We start from the raw sequence: 16,268 nt of genomic DNA on the forward strand, positions 1-16,268 counted from the left end.
GAAAAATAACACATCAGTTATCAATAATGCCAAATGCAGCATTGATTTCCTAGTTTCAGTAAATTAGGAAAGAAATAAAATTGAATAAATCTCCTCTGCTTCTAAATTTAATTTTCCAGTATCTTCAGTAAGAAAGAAAATTTAATTAGAAAATTAGCAAATCAACTCAGCAGTTACAGAGGCAAGGTATTATTTAAACATAACCAGCTGTGATAAGAGACTCTAGACAAGGCTGTGAGACATATAAAGTGAGAACAAATGGCTCAGCTGAAGGAACTGCTCCATTGAATGCTCACCTGACAGTTGGTTAGCTAAAAAAATCCCCACAAAACAGAACAAAAATATCAAAATGTGCAGATGGAAAACTATTGTTCTGTGGCCTTTAACCAAGTAAGTGGTGCTGTCAATCCCTTTACTGTGGTTTCTAGTCAGAATGGTAAATAATTCAGCAAACATTTAGTGATGTATCAATGTAACTCCCAGCAAGAGGCCATTACAATTAACAAAACTGAGTAAATTTGGAAGAAACTCAGAGCAAGTCCAATGCAACAGCAGTACTTAGTAAGTTAAAATGCACACAATCCACTATAAATCATCTTTGAAATATACCCAAAAGAATTACATATTTCAGCAAAATATAACACACAAACATTCCAATTAAAAATGCCCAAATTACAACACAAAAATTTTATTCCAAAACTATAGACTTCTGTTGCTGCTCATGGAAACATGGGGTATTAAATTATCTACTAGAAGTTTTCACCAAAATCCCCAGCTGAAAAACAAACAATTAGAGGACTCCATAAAAAATATCTTTCTGAAGCTTCTGAGGGCCAGAACTACAAAGTTCAAATAAATTTTGTTTCCTTCAATGTGAAGATGTGTTAGTATGCAAAGTTTCATAAATACATAATTTCTGTTGCATTTATCTTCTCCAAAAAGCTGGTGAAGAAGCTTTTAAGTAAGGAACTGAACGTAGCCATACATTTAGGACTTTTAATAACACCAAATATTTTTGTATTTTTTGTACGTCTTAATTTATATTTCTTAATCTAATATTGAAGTAGAGTTTTAAAAATACTAAAATAAATGTTATTTACAGAAAAATATCAAATTTTCTCATAACAGACTTAAGAAACTCTTCAGAATATCTATTTGCTTTTTTCTCTCCTTTTTCTTTTTATTTTCTCACGGAGAACAATTGTATGAGATCAAGTATCTTTGTTCCTTAGGAGATCATCTGCTCCTGCTGCTCATTTACCATCTGAAATCATAATCATCTGTTGGTGACAATCTAATCATCTTCCCAGTAACTAATTGTGATGTCACAAAGAAATGGTTATGATTTCAGGTGGTGAACAAACAGCAGGAGCAGATGTACTCCGAAGAACAAAGACTGTAAAGTCATGCACCAATCCCTAGTAATAAAATGTTAGGCAAGAAAAACAAAGAGTCTGTCCTTTACAGAGAGGTAAGATTGCTCTGAATGTGTTTTTTTTTTTTTAATTATCAGGTTTTCAGTACTTTGTGACTCCCAGAATAGTTAGAAATAGGTAAAGAAAAGCTATATGATGGAGAACTGAAATTGGGAAACATGTAAAAATAGTTATGGTAATTTTTTTCCTTCTTCGAATTATAATATCTGTAAACACAGTAACATTTAACTTTTATTTTTTTATTGTTTTTCATAGCTCATCTACAGTTTCTCCAAGAACACATCCTGTATGATGTTTGTGATTACCCCATCCAGAAATACAAACCAAAAATATGTTCCCATGAAAATGCACTTTGCAATAGGATTGTTTATTTGTTGCATGTTTTGTTTCTGTTGATAACTACTTAAATCAAGAGAGATAAATGAGATTCTATTTACAGTAAACATCTACTATATGGGCTCCAAATGCTTCTGGTCTGCTCACAGTTTCTCAAAGTCTTTTCCAGAAGCATAAGGAAAAAAAACTCAATGTTCTTGACATTTCATATGTGAAGAATGTCAAAGATATCCCAAACCAAGAAACCAATAGCTTTGTGTTTCATCTTTCTTTGAAACTGTGAAATGCAGAAGACAGGTAAAGAAGTAAACCTGTGGGAAGAAGCTTTTCCAGTGAGTTGGAGGAACAGAAGTGAGGTTTGCCATGTGGATAATGCAAGAGTAACATGACAGAGGGCAGCAGGAGAAGTTAATATTCAAGAATATTTAATAGGGAATACCAAATATATATTGAGCTAGTAATTTGGATGATACAATCTGTAAAGTATTTCTCAGCAAAAACAAACTACTTCATAAGAGTACCATGAAATCTGTTTTTCAAGTGTACTAAAATATAGAACTGCAATGATTTTTGTTTTCTGTTGTACTGAAGTATACAAATTCCCTTTACTATTCCAGTTTTATTTCATTCAGATGGAAACACAGGGCATTATGCACACAAAGAAAGACTATCTGTCTGCAAAAGAAAACCGATACACAATAGCCTGCCCTAGCAAGACACAATTGTTTTCCTGGAATAAAATTACTGGAAATATGAATAAAAGCTGCCCAATGGTAGATGTAGTAATCTCAGAGCCTCAGATTTTCAAGACCACTGAAAGTTATGTTTATGGTAACAAGAAATGCAAACTGTACATTTCTCTTTTAAGAAGGATACAAAAGGGAGGAAGCTGCTCCATTTGCACGCTTTTAAAGCTTCCTAACTTAAAAAAATTACTTTAAAAACTTCAAGAGTAAATTCACCTACTAGAAAGCACTACTCTGAAAAATAAACTAGTATACGCACACCTGAAAGGATGTGACATTTTTTTATCTCAAAGTGTAGAACTTGTTTGGAGCTGCCTTTAAAAAACCCTGCACTTCACAGGTGCCTGAGAGATCATGCACAAAAGTGATCTCTTTTATTGAAAACACCCTGGCAGTGTTCAAAGTCAGGCTGGATTAGTACTTGAGCAATCTGGTCTAGTGGATGGTATCCCTGCATATGGCAGGGGTGGTTGGACAAGATAAGCTTTAAGATTCATTCCAACCCTCTAACATTCTATGATACACTTTAATCACCTGCTTATTATTAATGTTGCCTCTAGATTGGAACCTTAAAAAAAGGGGGTTAATAGATTAAGAACAGTGGTCTCTGAACAAATGTTCTATGTCTATTGGCATGCTCCATTTCTTTCAACTTCTAATTTACTTGTAGATCAGAAGAATGGAAATGAAGGCATTGAGCACTACTAAAGTGTCCCAAAATAAAAACCTGTTTCTGTACTGTTGCTCTGGTGTTACAAAAAGGTCTGTGAGCAGGTCTGTGAAAAATAAGTTATTTGGCCAGCACAAGTTTAAAATATAATTTCTGTTAATCTTATCCCCTGTTGAATGAGTTTCCTTTTGTGTTCTTCTAGATTTGGATTTACAGGTATAACTGTCAAAGTTGTCGTGAGCAGCCTAATAGATTGTTTTTTCTTGTTGGTTTAACAGAAAATTGTGCTTTCATCTAGAAGTGCCTCTGCTACAAGATACTGAAAGGAGATGAGAAAAGATAGAGGTCTTATTCTGCTGTCTCAAACTCTAAGACGCTAACATTTGAAGATATTTCTCAGATCTTGTCCTTAGAGATTTTGACAATACAAGCACAAATCATCTAAAAGTATTGATGGGGGTTGATGACAGGGTTGTAAGGAAGCCATTGATGGGAAGACTTAGATCCTGTAGAATCCTTCCTTTCAGAGAAACACAATGGCATGTGCTCCGTCCAAGATCACTTTAAACACTAGCAAACTGTTGTGTAAGTTGAAGAACAAATTATTCCTCAGGTCTCTGGGTCCCTCTGTGGTGAGTGGGAAGACCATATAAATAATGGAACACTACTGAAATGCTTTAAAACCTGCTTTTAGGACCATGTCTTTCAGATGCATATAGGCAAAAAATAGAAGGTAGCTCATGTGTGTGTCCATCTCTTCAATCCTTAGTTGAGGGAAATTATGTTTGGGACCCTTAAGAAGTTCAAAACTACACATGATTCTAGAGAAAAATCCAGGCCTCATGAAAAAGTGAAAAAGTACTATTTATATTATCTTTACCACTTTAAACAGCAAAAATCTAGTTATAAACTCACCAGATTCTGTCCTATTCTTTACCTGTTGCACTAAAACCAAATTCAATCTTCACCAACAAGGTTTCTTGGGCTTTTGTGTCTTACAGACAAAGCTCAAGGAAGAGAGGAACTACCAGTAGCAGAACCTCATCAGAGTCAGGGGTGTTGTGAGAAAAGCTAGAAATCAGCCCATATAAATCACAAAATCTCAGAATTGCAGACTGGGTCAGGTTGGGAGGGACCAGAGTGGGTCATGATAAAATGACTGGTTTTATGAATGGAGAACAGTGGATGTCATTTACCTTGGCTTTAGCAAGGATTTTGACACCATGTCTCCCACAGCATCCTTGTCTCTAAGCAGTGATTTTAGAGTCTAGGTAGATAAATTCCTAGATAATGGAAATCTGTTGGGACCCAATAGCAGCCTTCCAATATCTGAGATGGTCAGAAAAGATGGAGCCAGGCACTTTACTGAGATATATAGACGAAGAACAGGAGATGACAGTCATAAAAAAAACAGGAGACATTCTGACAAGAATAAAAGAAAAAAAATCAATGTGAAGACAGTTAAGCACTGGAACAGGCTGCCCAGAGAAGCTACGGAACCTTCATCGCTGGAGAACTGTTAAAAAGTCATAAGCAACCATATCCCAACTTTGCAATGACTGTGCTTTGAGCAAGCAGTTTTGGTGACCTCCTAAAATCCCATACAAACTGAAGGATTCAATGATTAAATTAACAGATAAAAATTTCCTTGTTTCTGCACTCATACCTACACGCACACACAGGATACTCAGGGGTCAATTCATCTAATTGCAACAAAACCCCAAAAATATTTACAAAAAGCATTTCAATTGTCTTGGATAATTCAAATCATACAGAGACAAAGAGAAATAAATATCAATATAAATTTGGAAAGCAATACTTACTATTACTTGTTGGCTCAGGAAACCCAACATTTTGGCCATTCCAACTTTTGTTTTCTCCAAGCTGAAACAGGTAGAAAAAGATATGTAAGTAAAGAGCAAACTGCTCCCTAAAGAGAACATTCCTGTTTATAAGTTTAGTTGAAACATACTAAAAAGGATGAGTTGAGACTGCCACATCTGTTCACAAAATTTTGCTAACTCATCCTAATTTTTGCCTAAGACAGGTTATTTGAGTAATGTACCCTTCGTGAGTAAATATTAACAACTATTGCCTAACACTGAAATATAAATGTTTCCCCAAGGATTAGGTTCAACTCAATATGTTACCAAATCAGACTTAAATAAAATTAAATGTTTTAATCAGCTCTCAACTGAAAACATAAACAGTCAACAGAGAAATTACATTCTAAAACAAGAAGATCCTAATTACCGGCTATGAAGGGATGTGTAAACGCTATAAAGTACTTTGGGTGTAATTTAAAATATTTACTTGTTAGGAATCAATTTAGTCACTAAAGTGGAAGTAAAAATGATTGCAGTTTACAATTGTTTTAATATATTTTTGATGAAGCTAATTGTCTTCAGATTAATTTCATTATGTTTAATACTGGGTATTACCCTGACATGGAAAAGGGGAACAATTAACACAGAGGTTCAAAATGAAGCCACTACTGAGGTTTACACAGTAAATAAGATGGCAGTGTTCTAGATTTATGTATAAAACTGGATGAAAAAGTCAGAGGAGCTTCCTCATTACTTAGGAGCTATTGACAACCAGCTCTGTGAATGTGAAATGAATGATCATTTTCAGATTTCACTGGGATTTTCCATGCAAACAGAAAACCTCACAGCAAAGCAGGCTATATGCCAGAACAAAGTTGTAATCATTTGCTCTTGAAGATGGGGTTGGAAAGTGAAAGAGATGAGAAGGAAAATCAACCAGCTGAAATCTGCCTCTGCATTAAGGCTGTTTAGATTACTACCATGTCATAATACAAACCACCAGATGATATATTTTACTTGGAAAGGATGAGAGAGCACACTATGAAAAGCAGGTATTTCCGTGGTTGTTTCTCTGCTTTTTTCATCATCATATACACCCCAAAGAGCCTTGGCAATGTGCAGTGAAAATGGGAGATAGTTGATGTAAAAGGAGGACAGGCATTACAGTCAGCTTTTGGTCACCTACATCCATACACTTTAATTTCATATAACTTGTTTTATTCATATTATGACGTAGGTAATATGTATATTTGAAAATAAATGCGACAACAGTTCTTCATATGAATAAGCAATATGAAATCTATAAATATGTTTGTATTTACTGCTGTCAACAACAGCATGGTTTTGTCAGGAATACATCCTGACCATCTGTAACACAATGCCAGCTCAAGCACACTGTTACAATAAGAGAAGATTTCCAACTTTCCTCATTCTTCTCTTTTTTTTTTTTTTTTTTTTGTTTATTAACTTGATCGTGACAGGGAATTTAACAACAATTCCTCTATGAGTAAGTTATCCTTAGTACTGCTGCCTCACATGAATGCAATCTACCTTGGTTTTCTTCTCTCTAAGAGAATACAAGTGGCAAGAAGAAACAAAAAGGTGGAAACATGAAAAAATTACTACAGCTCTCCATTCTCATCCATGCAGCTGAAATTCTGACAACTGCAAAATGTCTCCCAGCATACCTCCAGATTGCCCTCCTCAAGACTCTGCACAACCATTACTGATTTCTTTCAGGAATCAGTTTAACCCAGAAAAGAGCAGAGCCTTTATTTTTTTACATTACCTGGATTACTTGTGCTGCCATCAGCACTACACATTGCTCTTATAACACTCTTAGGTCTCCATTAAAACAATAAATGCACTCACATTTTATGTACCAGGGTTAAGGGAAAAAAACCACTGGATTTGATTTTCCTTATTTTTAAGGGAGGAGGAATGGAATGGAAGGACTCGAGGAAATGGGAGCACAGGGGAAAAAAGAATTGCCTTTTTAAACATAATCAAAAAATATACAGGTGAAAATTATCTATTTAGATGCCAACCTGCTACATCAGCTAATCTACACTAGGACCCATTTTGGATTCAAACAGTGAAACAAGTATCTTCTAATGGTATATCTTTATTGTGCAATTTATATGCAAGGAATTTTGCAATGTCACATTGATAGAGATCTAAGGGCAATTTCCCCTCTTCTCCACCCCAGTTTATTTTGAGACTTAAAATTCCTTCAGCTACACAAACTAATTTGTGCATCTCCAAATATGTCCAGACATATAAACAGAAGATAAAACCAGATGCTCTAGAGATTTCATGTCCTTAAACCCCAACAAAGCTTTAAAATTTTTTTATGATTTTATTATGATACTGCCACTACATAAAAGCTGAGTACTTCACATTTTCTGGATACAGTAATGTTTGTTCATTGTGTTCAGAACAATATTAGGCCATTGTACACTAGTCTGCCAATCCTGAAATGTCTACATCTGCAAGTATGCAATTAAGCCTGATTTTCTAAAGACAATGCACTTGTAAGCAATAGCTTAATAAATGTAGAGAAACAAAGCAGCAGCATCCTTTTTTAGCCATTCAATTTTTTGGTAAGGATTTCAATGTAACCACAAGTTTCCACTATGTAGAGCTCTCCAAAGAAACTATGTTGTGGGCTGAATTTTTTCAGGCTTTATCTCTGAAAAACACTGTAAAATTAGTTCAGCCAATTTAAAATCCTAGAATGAAAACCTATGTTTTCCTATTAGAGTAAAAAAAATATTTTTCTTTTTTGACTTGTTTTTTATTAAAGCCATTTGGCAAAATTGGCAGTGAAGAAAAAGTTGATAGTTTTATAACATAGAGAATATATTCTACAGCAGAAATGTCTCAGCATTCTGGTGAAAATGAATTATCATTTGACTCAGTCAGAAGCTTTTTTTTTTTTTAAATGGCCATGTCTGCACAGTGTGTTCTCACTAGGAACATCATCCAGCTTCCAAGGACTCTGTTTAGAGTATTTCACACTTGTCTATGACTAAGACATATAGTGAAGAACATAGTGAAGGTGAGTGTGAACAGCACACATATTGCTGCTACTCTCAAAGGATAGTGAAACAGAAGAAGGTGGGGCCAAGTAACCAGTACAGTATTTCTTTTTTCCTAGTTAGGAATACAGAACATATAGAACAGAATATCTTCATATTTACATATAGTGTACATATTTACATACTGTGTACATATTTACATATTACATATTTACATAGATGTGTACATGTATGCTGTATTCAGATTTATTATGTAGTCCTAGAAAAGCCCCACAGAACATTCTGTTGGCTACCTAGTGCAGCCAAAGTAAACATGTAAGTAAATTATCAAAATATATACATGCAGTGAGCCTGTATATGACAGAAGCTGTTTAAAGTCCACAGCTTAGTCAAATCCCTTACCAAGTATCTTTTCAGAAAACAAAAGACAAAACTTTAACAGCCAACTTTTGTTACCAAAGCCCTAATCAATAAATTCAAGACAGGAGAGGAGTGCTCAGTTACAGATAGCTAACATGGAAATACATACTTGCAACACATATGAATTTAAAATGCAATTCCTTCTTCATTAAAAAAAAAAAGTGACACACATTTTCTTTATCAGTCATCAAATGTGAAAAGGCCATTATTTTTCTGTAATGCTTTTAGTGCACAGGCAATGGGAAGATAAACATTGATTACCACTTCAAATATGAAAGTTACTAATGTTGTTCCTTATTGTAAATCAAAGATGACTCCAACGAATGGGAGAGAGGATGATGCATCTGACTCCACCATCAGAAGGCTAATGAATCACTTTATTATACTGCACTATGTACATTTCATCTAAACTGAATCTGCCAGGCACTCACTCTTGCTCACAACTGCACAGAACTGCACTCCTCTCTGACTCTCTCGTGACTGTCCCATGACAGTCCCACACACACACACTTCTTGGCCCTGCTAGGCCAAGGGAACAAAACATCCTCACTTCGGGTAAACAGTCTCCATATTGCATTCTACTTTAGCACAACACAGGCACAGCAAGAGAGATAAGAATTGTGTTTTCCTTCTTCTCTGCTTGTCTCACAGCTTCTCTCTGAGGGCATGTGAATACCACAGTTCCTTTCTGTTCCTTCTGTTCCTATGGGCTCTCATGAATGCCCAAAATGGAATAAAAGCATGAGGTAGATTCATCCTGATTTGTAACTAGAAATAGGTGCATGGATCACATGAACACTTTTGCACACGCACTACTCTATGGAACTCTGTTTCTGTTTCTAATTACTCTCACAGGAGCAGAGGCTGCACTTCATACTAAGGGTAGCTGTAGAGCTGTAGCTAAACAAAGGCTAATCTGTGACAAGCAACTCCCTAAAACAGGGTGTGCACAAGCTTAAGCTTCCAGTTTTACTAAGTGATTAGCTGATAGAGCTTAAAAACCCAGACAAGGGTAAATTGTGAGCATCACAACAATTGGTTCTCACCTTTTCTGTCTGGTCTTGAAGAGGAGTAGAGGCTTTGTATCCCAGCTGTAGCAACATTGCTTCTGCTGCATTTCTTTTAGCTATTTTCTTGTTTGGGCCTGTTCCAGTAGTAATGTCATTGCCTACTTTTACCTTAAAAAAAAAAAAATTGATCATAAGCAAGATAAATGCAAGACTCCTTAATATCATCATACAGTACTCTTGCAGATTTATCAACAGTGGTCAGCTCTTTTGAGGAAGATACAACCTTGAAAAAGCCACAGTAGCACAAAAGGGGACCACAGGATTCATTTAGAAGGGTTGTTCAGATTTTTCAGATCACCAAACTCATACCCAAGAGCTACGTTTTTCTGCATCTCAGCACACACACAGTTGCCTCTCTCTTCCACCAGCCTCTGGGTCACCCCCATTCTCCCTCATGAACCTCTCCCCCTCTCTGTTAACACTGGAATTGCCCCAGGGTCTCTACTTCCTCTTTCTTGCAGGAAGGAGTGCTGCCTGCAGCAGCTCCCCAGCATCATCAGGACAGTATGCAGAGCAATGGGGAGACAAACAGACTTGAGATTTAACAAGAGTGGCTTCTAAAGAAGGACAAGAACCGTATTTGCCTTCCTCCCACTCTGTTGCACTGCTAGGAACACAGGGGCTGGAACTGCTTACACCTGACAAGCTTTGATCCAAACAGTCCTTGTTTGGATCAAAGGGATTCTGACAAACATGATGCCTTTCATAACACTAGGAGAAATTAAAACCCCAAGATAAGGACAAACTGTAGGCAATGGATATCCACAAAATGTGTGGCTCCAACTTAATCCTTGGCTTGGGTACCATTCTTAAAACTCTTGGAGCTGTATGTGTCTGGTTTGTGACACGAGCAGTCTCACTGCTATTCATTCATAGCTCTTTGAAGGGTGCATTTTGCTCGGTCCATTAAGCCCTTCTATTTGCCAAATTGTATCTCAAAATAGTGCACAGTTTCAAAACCATGTCAATAAAAGGAAATCAAAACCAAATAAAAATAATTAAATCATCAAGGTGAGCTGAATAACAAAAAAAAAAGAAAAAAACAACCCAGAGATCAAAGATCAGAAACAGTTTGGAAGGAGCTTTCAAAAAATTGTAAAAAAAGGCATACAAATGCTAAATAAAGAATAAATTATATTTAGTAGTTTGTGTCATTCGATAATTCTTCACTTTCCTTAATTTATCATATATGTGTTTTTCTAAAAGTTTAAACTCTTATTTACTCAAATAATCTTAATTCTAAATATTAAGAAGAGGATGTAAATAAATAATAATCATGAATATCCCCTCAAAGTACATATATATATACATCATTAAGCAAAAAGATTTGTCTACCTAAGCCAAAAATATTAATAATCTTGAAATATAAACCTTATCTTCTATGCAGTTCACAATAACAATTAGAAAATAGCCAATCTGCTACAAGTTTCTATGCAATAAAATTGAGGGACTTTAATGGGACGAGACAAAAAGATAATTTATAACATAGCTCACAATAAATCAATGTGTTGCTATTTCTCAGACCTGTAAAACTGGTTTAGCTATTATTATAACCTCTATCAAGGATTAAAGGCCTGACTACAAAGAGAAAGAGCTTTCTGAAATTAACTTTGGGAACAGAACACCAACTAATGTCATCAGAGGTTTTCTTCTGTTTATCTAGTAGCCAGGACAAGTAATTGGATCCATTTCATCACATCTAAACTCGCTCTTTGTGTGACAGATAAAAATGAACATATTATCTCTGGATATTTTACTTCCACATTCAATTAAATTAAATGAAAACATGGTTTAAGTAGTTTATACAAAGGTATTTTATTCTGATAAGGTTTTCTGCATGTCATAATGAATCCACTGAGACTTCCTGAAGGTGGGATAAATAGCAGAATAATTTTAACGTGAAGATATTACAAAAGGGTGAAAATAGAGTTTAAAAGTATTTGTAATAAAGCAACTGCTCTGTGGAGTTTCTTTAACTCTTTCTTTCACAAACCTTCTTAGATTCAGGAATCTTCTACCTATTCACTGCTTTTACGATTCCTTTTTTATACAAACCAAAGACTTTGCCATTATTGACACTCCTCCAACAGAAAACTAAACTTCCAGCCCATCTTTCTAATACTGGGCTGTGTTAAACTGTTCTGGCCTCACACAGCAACTACCAACTGTGGACAGTCCCATGGGGGGTCTAAGCATGGGAAATGAGATTTTCTGGGACAGGATCACTCTTTTTCAAATACTTTCAGGTCTCATAAAATGTTAGAAATCCGAGTTTATATTCAAAAAAAGATTCTGCAACAAATCTTCAGAGACATAAAGGAGGAACTTAGAGATTGAATTGAAAACATAACTAATTTTCTGGAGAAGGAGGTGCTGGAACATCATAAATTTTGCTTGTGATCAGAAGTGACATTTTGGTGTGGTTGGTAGACAACAAGTCAAAACATGCTGAGGTATGCTGTTCCGAGTTGTTCCGGCACAAAATTACCCTTGACTGAAAACACAAGAATACAGAATCCTTTCCTGATTCTAATCTTTCTCAACCCACTGTTGTGCTATCTAACAAACTATCACAGTTATACCAAATTTTTGTACATGTTCTTAATTTAAATTTAAAAGGAATTTTAATGATCTACTGTTTCAGTATTATGTCCAGTCAGAGGACAGTCTAAAACATGCGGTTGGCTTTTTTTGTTGTATTTCAGAGATAAACAAAGTCACAAAGAAACTGGAAATCTGAAAAAATTTACAACACTATTTTTTCAAGCCAAAATACCTGGTAATATGGAAATATTAATGCCCATATTTCAGAATACTAAGTATTGCTGGAATCCTTGGATCAACACTAGCCCAATTTTATTTTTCTTTCCAAAAACACAAGTAAAGCTAAATAAATGAAACATCAGAGATAAAGACAATAACAATCAGGTGAAATAAAAATAAGAGTGTAAAATAATGCAAAACACATGAAAAGCATCTAGAGGGCACATATTTCAACTGCCATTTGTTTCACTAAGGGAAAGAAGAAAGTTTAGACAGGCTGATACTGTATTTCAAACTATTTCTGTATATCTGACAGCAAGACAAAAAGCTAAACAGAAGGAGTTCCACTTCATATTATGCCACCATTTTGCTCCAGTTTGAACAAAACACTTAGCAAGGCCATCATCTTAAAAGTGACACAAAGGATACCTGCATAACAAATTCCCGACGGCGAGGCATTCCTCTCTCCGAAAGAAGAACATACTCTGGCTCCTTCTCCTTTTTGGCCTGTTGAATCTGAGCCAAACGACTGATGGGATTCATTCCTTGACCATATTCTGGTCCAGTCTAAACCAGGTTTAAAGGAAAGAACCATTATTTCAATATATATCCCTATAACTACTACACTGCTTCAATAACATTTACTAGGATTCTCTTTTGTAATACTCCCTTTGAGAGAATAAGAAGTAACTTACTTTCCATTTTCTGATCATGAGGCAAAAGATAAGAATCCTCAGGCTCAAAGCTGTGGAAAGAAATTGTCTGCCATTGTTGCAGGTATGTGTATGCCTTTCATCTGCAAGGTACGAAAACCCTCTCCTATTTGTGGAGGTCCTCATAAGGATGGATGAAAATTAGCAGATTCATTAGTCAGTTATATCTTATTTCCCTGTTTCTAGGACCTTTCCCCCTATCCCCTTAAAACAGCTTGCCACAATGCTGGAACATGCACTACACTGAGAAGGGGTGGGATTTACACAGGGACAAAAACCATTTGCCATATATAAGAATGCTTCCTCTTCCAGCCTTCCTGCTTTCCTTCTCAGCACTCCAGGCCTTCCATCCTACAGTGCAACTTGCAACTAAAGGTGCAGAGGGTTTACTCTGTGTGTCATATGAATACCTAGAATTTACCCTACAATTGTTGCTTATGATGAAGCACTCATAAAATATTTCAAATGCTTAACAGGCAATAACCCTCACAATAACATGTCCAAAAGTATGGTTGGTGGGGGAATTGATCTCATGCCAGGGAAACATAAGGACTGACAGTGGTCTATCCAAGATTACACAGACGGGGAAAAACTACAGTCTTTGAAAACTCTCTAGCTCTGAAATTCTTTTAATGAATTATTGCTCACACAGCAAATGCTCTTTCAAAGCACATAGCTACAAAAATATTTGTTGGTAGATTTTAAGAAGAAATTAAGACCCACAAAAATTTTTCTGAAGTCATACTTAACTGATTTATACAGGATAACATAAAGAATGCACTTGCGAATGTAAATGGCATTTGAATGTAAAATTGCTATTATGTTATAAAGCTATTTCCCTTTTATGAAATTGCTAAGAGAAGATGAGCACTCATGCTTGCTTGAGCTTCTCAAATAACAAACAAGTGTTCAGGAAACTGAAGAAATGATCAGCAACTGAAGGCAAAGACCAGAGAGGGATATTATATTTAGAAAGCTGTGCAGCAAATCCTACATAGTGTAACTGCTGAAGTTGTTAGAGAAGATGTAGGTGAAAGAGCTAAGACAATGTCATACACAAGGGCAGCTGTGTGGGCAAGAAGCCAGGCAGAGACAAAATGCAGAGCAGGCTAAATAAAGAGCAGGCCATAAGATACAGCCTCATAAATATATATGCAAATAAAAAGAAGTTTTTGTTGCCACTTTTTTTGATGCTCAAAACACATGTAAGTTAAATTGAAAGAAATGGGCACATTGAAAGCATTTCAGAAGTTTGGATATTCAAAAAATAAAAACCATCTACATATTCAGCTTATTTTGACAATTAGTGTCCCTTTCTAACAAGGCCAACTGTACAATTAAATTTAAGCTCACAATGGCAAATGGTATATGGTAATATAAGAAATCTTTTCATTACTCTACCCTTAGCCTCTTTCTTGAGAAAAACTTTCCAAGATGTTTGGTGAAAGCCAAAGCCAAAAGACTTTTCCAATCTTCCAGCTTTAAAGCTGCATTAATGCTGATGGTTTTCTATTAAAACAGTTTTCTATTAAAACATTTTCCTGCCTGTTTTTTCATACAAGTTTCTGAGAATTAGATCTGCAGGATTTTAATAGGAGACAGGTATCTAATTAATCTAGGTTTTCCTGAAAAATCACTTATGCTATATTGAAGGCAAATGAAAAGAGGAAGGTGACAAAAAAGTCTTCTGTACATTTTCCAAATCCAGTTTTGCACTCTCCTAAGTACTTGCTTATTATTAAGTGGTTTTCTGGTGACTGCTCTCACAGAACTCTGCACTTTGTATCCTGAGTGTATAGATTTCTAATGGTCAAACTTTTAGTAAAGTATTGAAGCACTAATGCATCATATATCTCTCTCCCTCTTCAAACTGGGGAGTGGAGAGAGCCCAGGGAGAGAACCACTACATGTGCTAGAAGGGATTCTCTGAGGAGATGATGCTAAAACTTCACATGGCTGGACAGAGCTGCTTGGAGGGCTTGATCCTCCACTGGACCTGAACCAAACCCTTGAAGACCTCAGTGATGTGAGCTATTTACAAGCCATTCTGTTTGAGGATCCCACAGCATTCTCAGGATTTAAAAAAAGCCCAGGCATATTAACATAGACAAGCAAGTAACAATATTGACAGTAACAAGCAACTGTAACAATATTGACAGAAAATGACAAATAAACCTTTCTGGATTTTAAATCTGACTGTTACTTTCTGAGCAAACATTCTTAATTGTCTCAAAGGTGGACACATACCTTCAATATTGTTTTTGGACGCTTTTTAAAGTAAAGTTTTGGCTTTTCAATCACAGGAAGAGGAGGAAGTTTCTTAAGTTCTTGTAGTACAGCCATTGCAGCACGTTTCTTTGAGAGTTTCTTACTGTTGCCCTCTCCTTCTGCAGTGAATTCTCCTACTGTAACTCGTGTAACAAAGCTCTTCATGTGAGGAGGTCCACTTTCTTTAATCACCTTTTAAGAGAAAGTAACACTGAGTCAAAGCACCCAACAAGAATATAACCTAATGTTTGTTATCTCTGCAATGAACTTATTATTAGTCCAGTTTTTCTGCTAACTGAAGGCATTAGGTTGGTTTCCATAGAACTTGGACAAGTATTAATGACAGTACGAGGTTTGAGAACAGAAAATTAAGACTAGTTGGATAAAGCAAATCTAGCCACCATATCCAGTATTTCACAGAAAACTAGAGCAGACCTACATTTTTAAAGATTTAAAGAATAACACAACATACAACAATTATGCACATTTAAATCAAGGCTGATAGGTTTTTTCTTTGCAAGGTGCTTCACATATTAAAGCAATTAAATCCATGAAGGTCTACCAGGCTTTGACTATTTCTTTATAAAAAACATATTCAAAACTGTATTAATTTAGCATTACCTCAACCTGTGTGTAATTTTTTCTATTCTCATCAAACCATTGGATGTTCATAGTCCCAAACTTCAGTCTCAATAGGTGCAGGCTGGATTCCTGCTCTCAACTCTTGCCTTGCCAGAGTACACAGCTCAGAGCAATATCCCATACATTTGAAAAGCTGATACATTCTTGCCTCCATGACTCTCAGCTGTCCCTCCCAAAAGTACTGAAAAGAATTACCAGAAGAGCCACCATAACTGACACAAAAGCCAATAATTTCTGAAAAAACCTCATTTATTCATTCCCTTCCAAACACATTTAGTACAACAATAAGAAAACCCATTTGAAGTACTTCACTTCAACAAGTTTTAGTAATATGGAA

At 35.7% G+C, this 16,268-nt stretch overlaps 1 protein-coding gene across 7 annotated transcripts in view; it reads right to left on the reverse strand.

Moving 5' to 3' along the window:
- Nucleotides 1–16,268, reverse strand: part of STAU2 (staufen double-stranded RNA binding protein 2) — a 151,482-nt gene that overhangs the window by 93,106 nt on the left and 42,108 nt on the right. For all 7 annotated transcript variants that reach the window (XM_059862308.1, XM_059862272.1, XM_059862298.1 and 4 more), the window contains exons 7-10: nt 15,269–15,481; nt 12,738–12,875; nt 9,522–9,653; nt 5,012–5,072 (exon numbers count right to left, since the gene is read on the reverse strand). In XM_059862308.1, the coding sequence (XP_059718291.1) occupies nt 5,012–5,072; nt 9,522–9,653; nt 12,738–12,875; nt 15,269–15,481 (544 nt within the window). The remainder of the gene's footprint in view (nt 1–5,011; nt 5,073–9,521; nt 9,654–12,737; nt 12,876–15,268; nt 15,482–16,268) is intronic.

This window comes from Haemorhous mexicanus, chromosome 1 (assembly GCF_027477595.1).
Source record: "Haemorhous mexicanus isolate bHaeMex1 chromosome 1, bHaeMex1.pri, whole genome shotgun sequence".
Taxonomy (NCBI): domain Eukaryota; kingdom Metazoa; phylum Chordata; class Aves; order Passeriformes; family Fringillidae; genus Haemorhous; species Haemorhous mexicanus.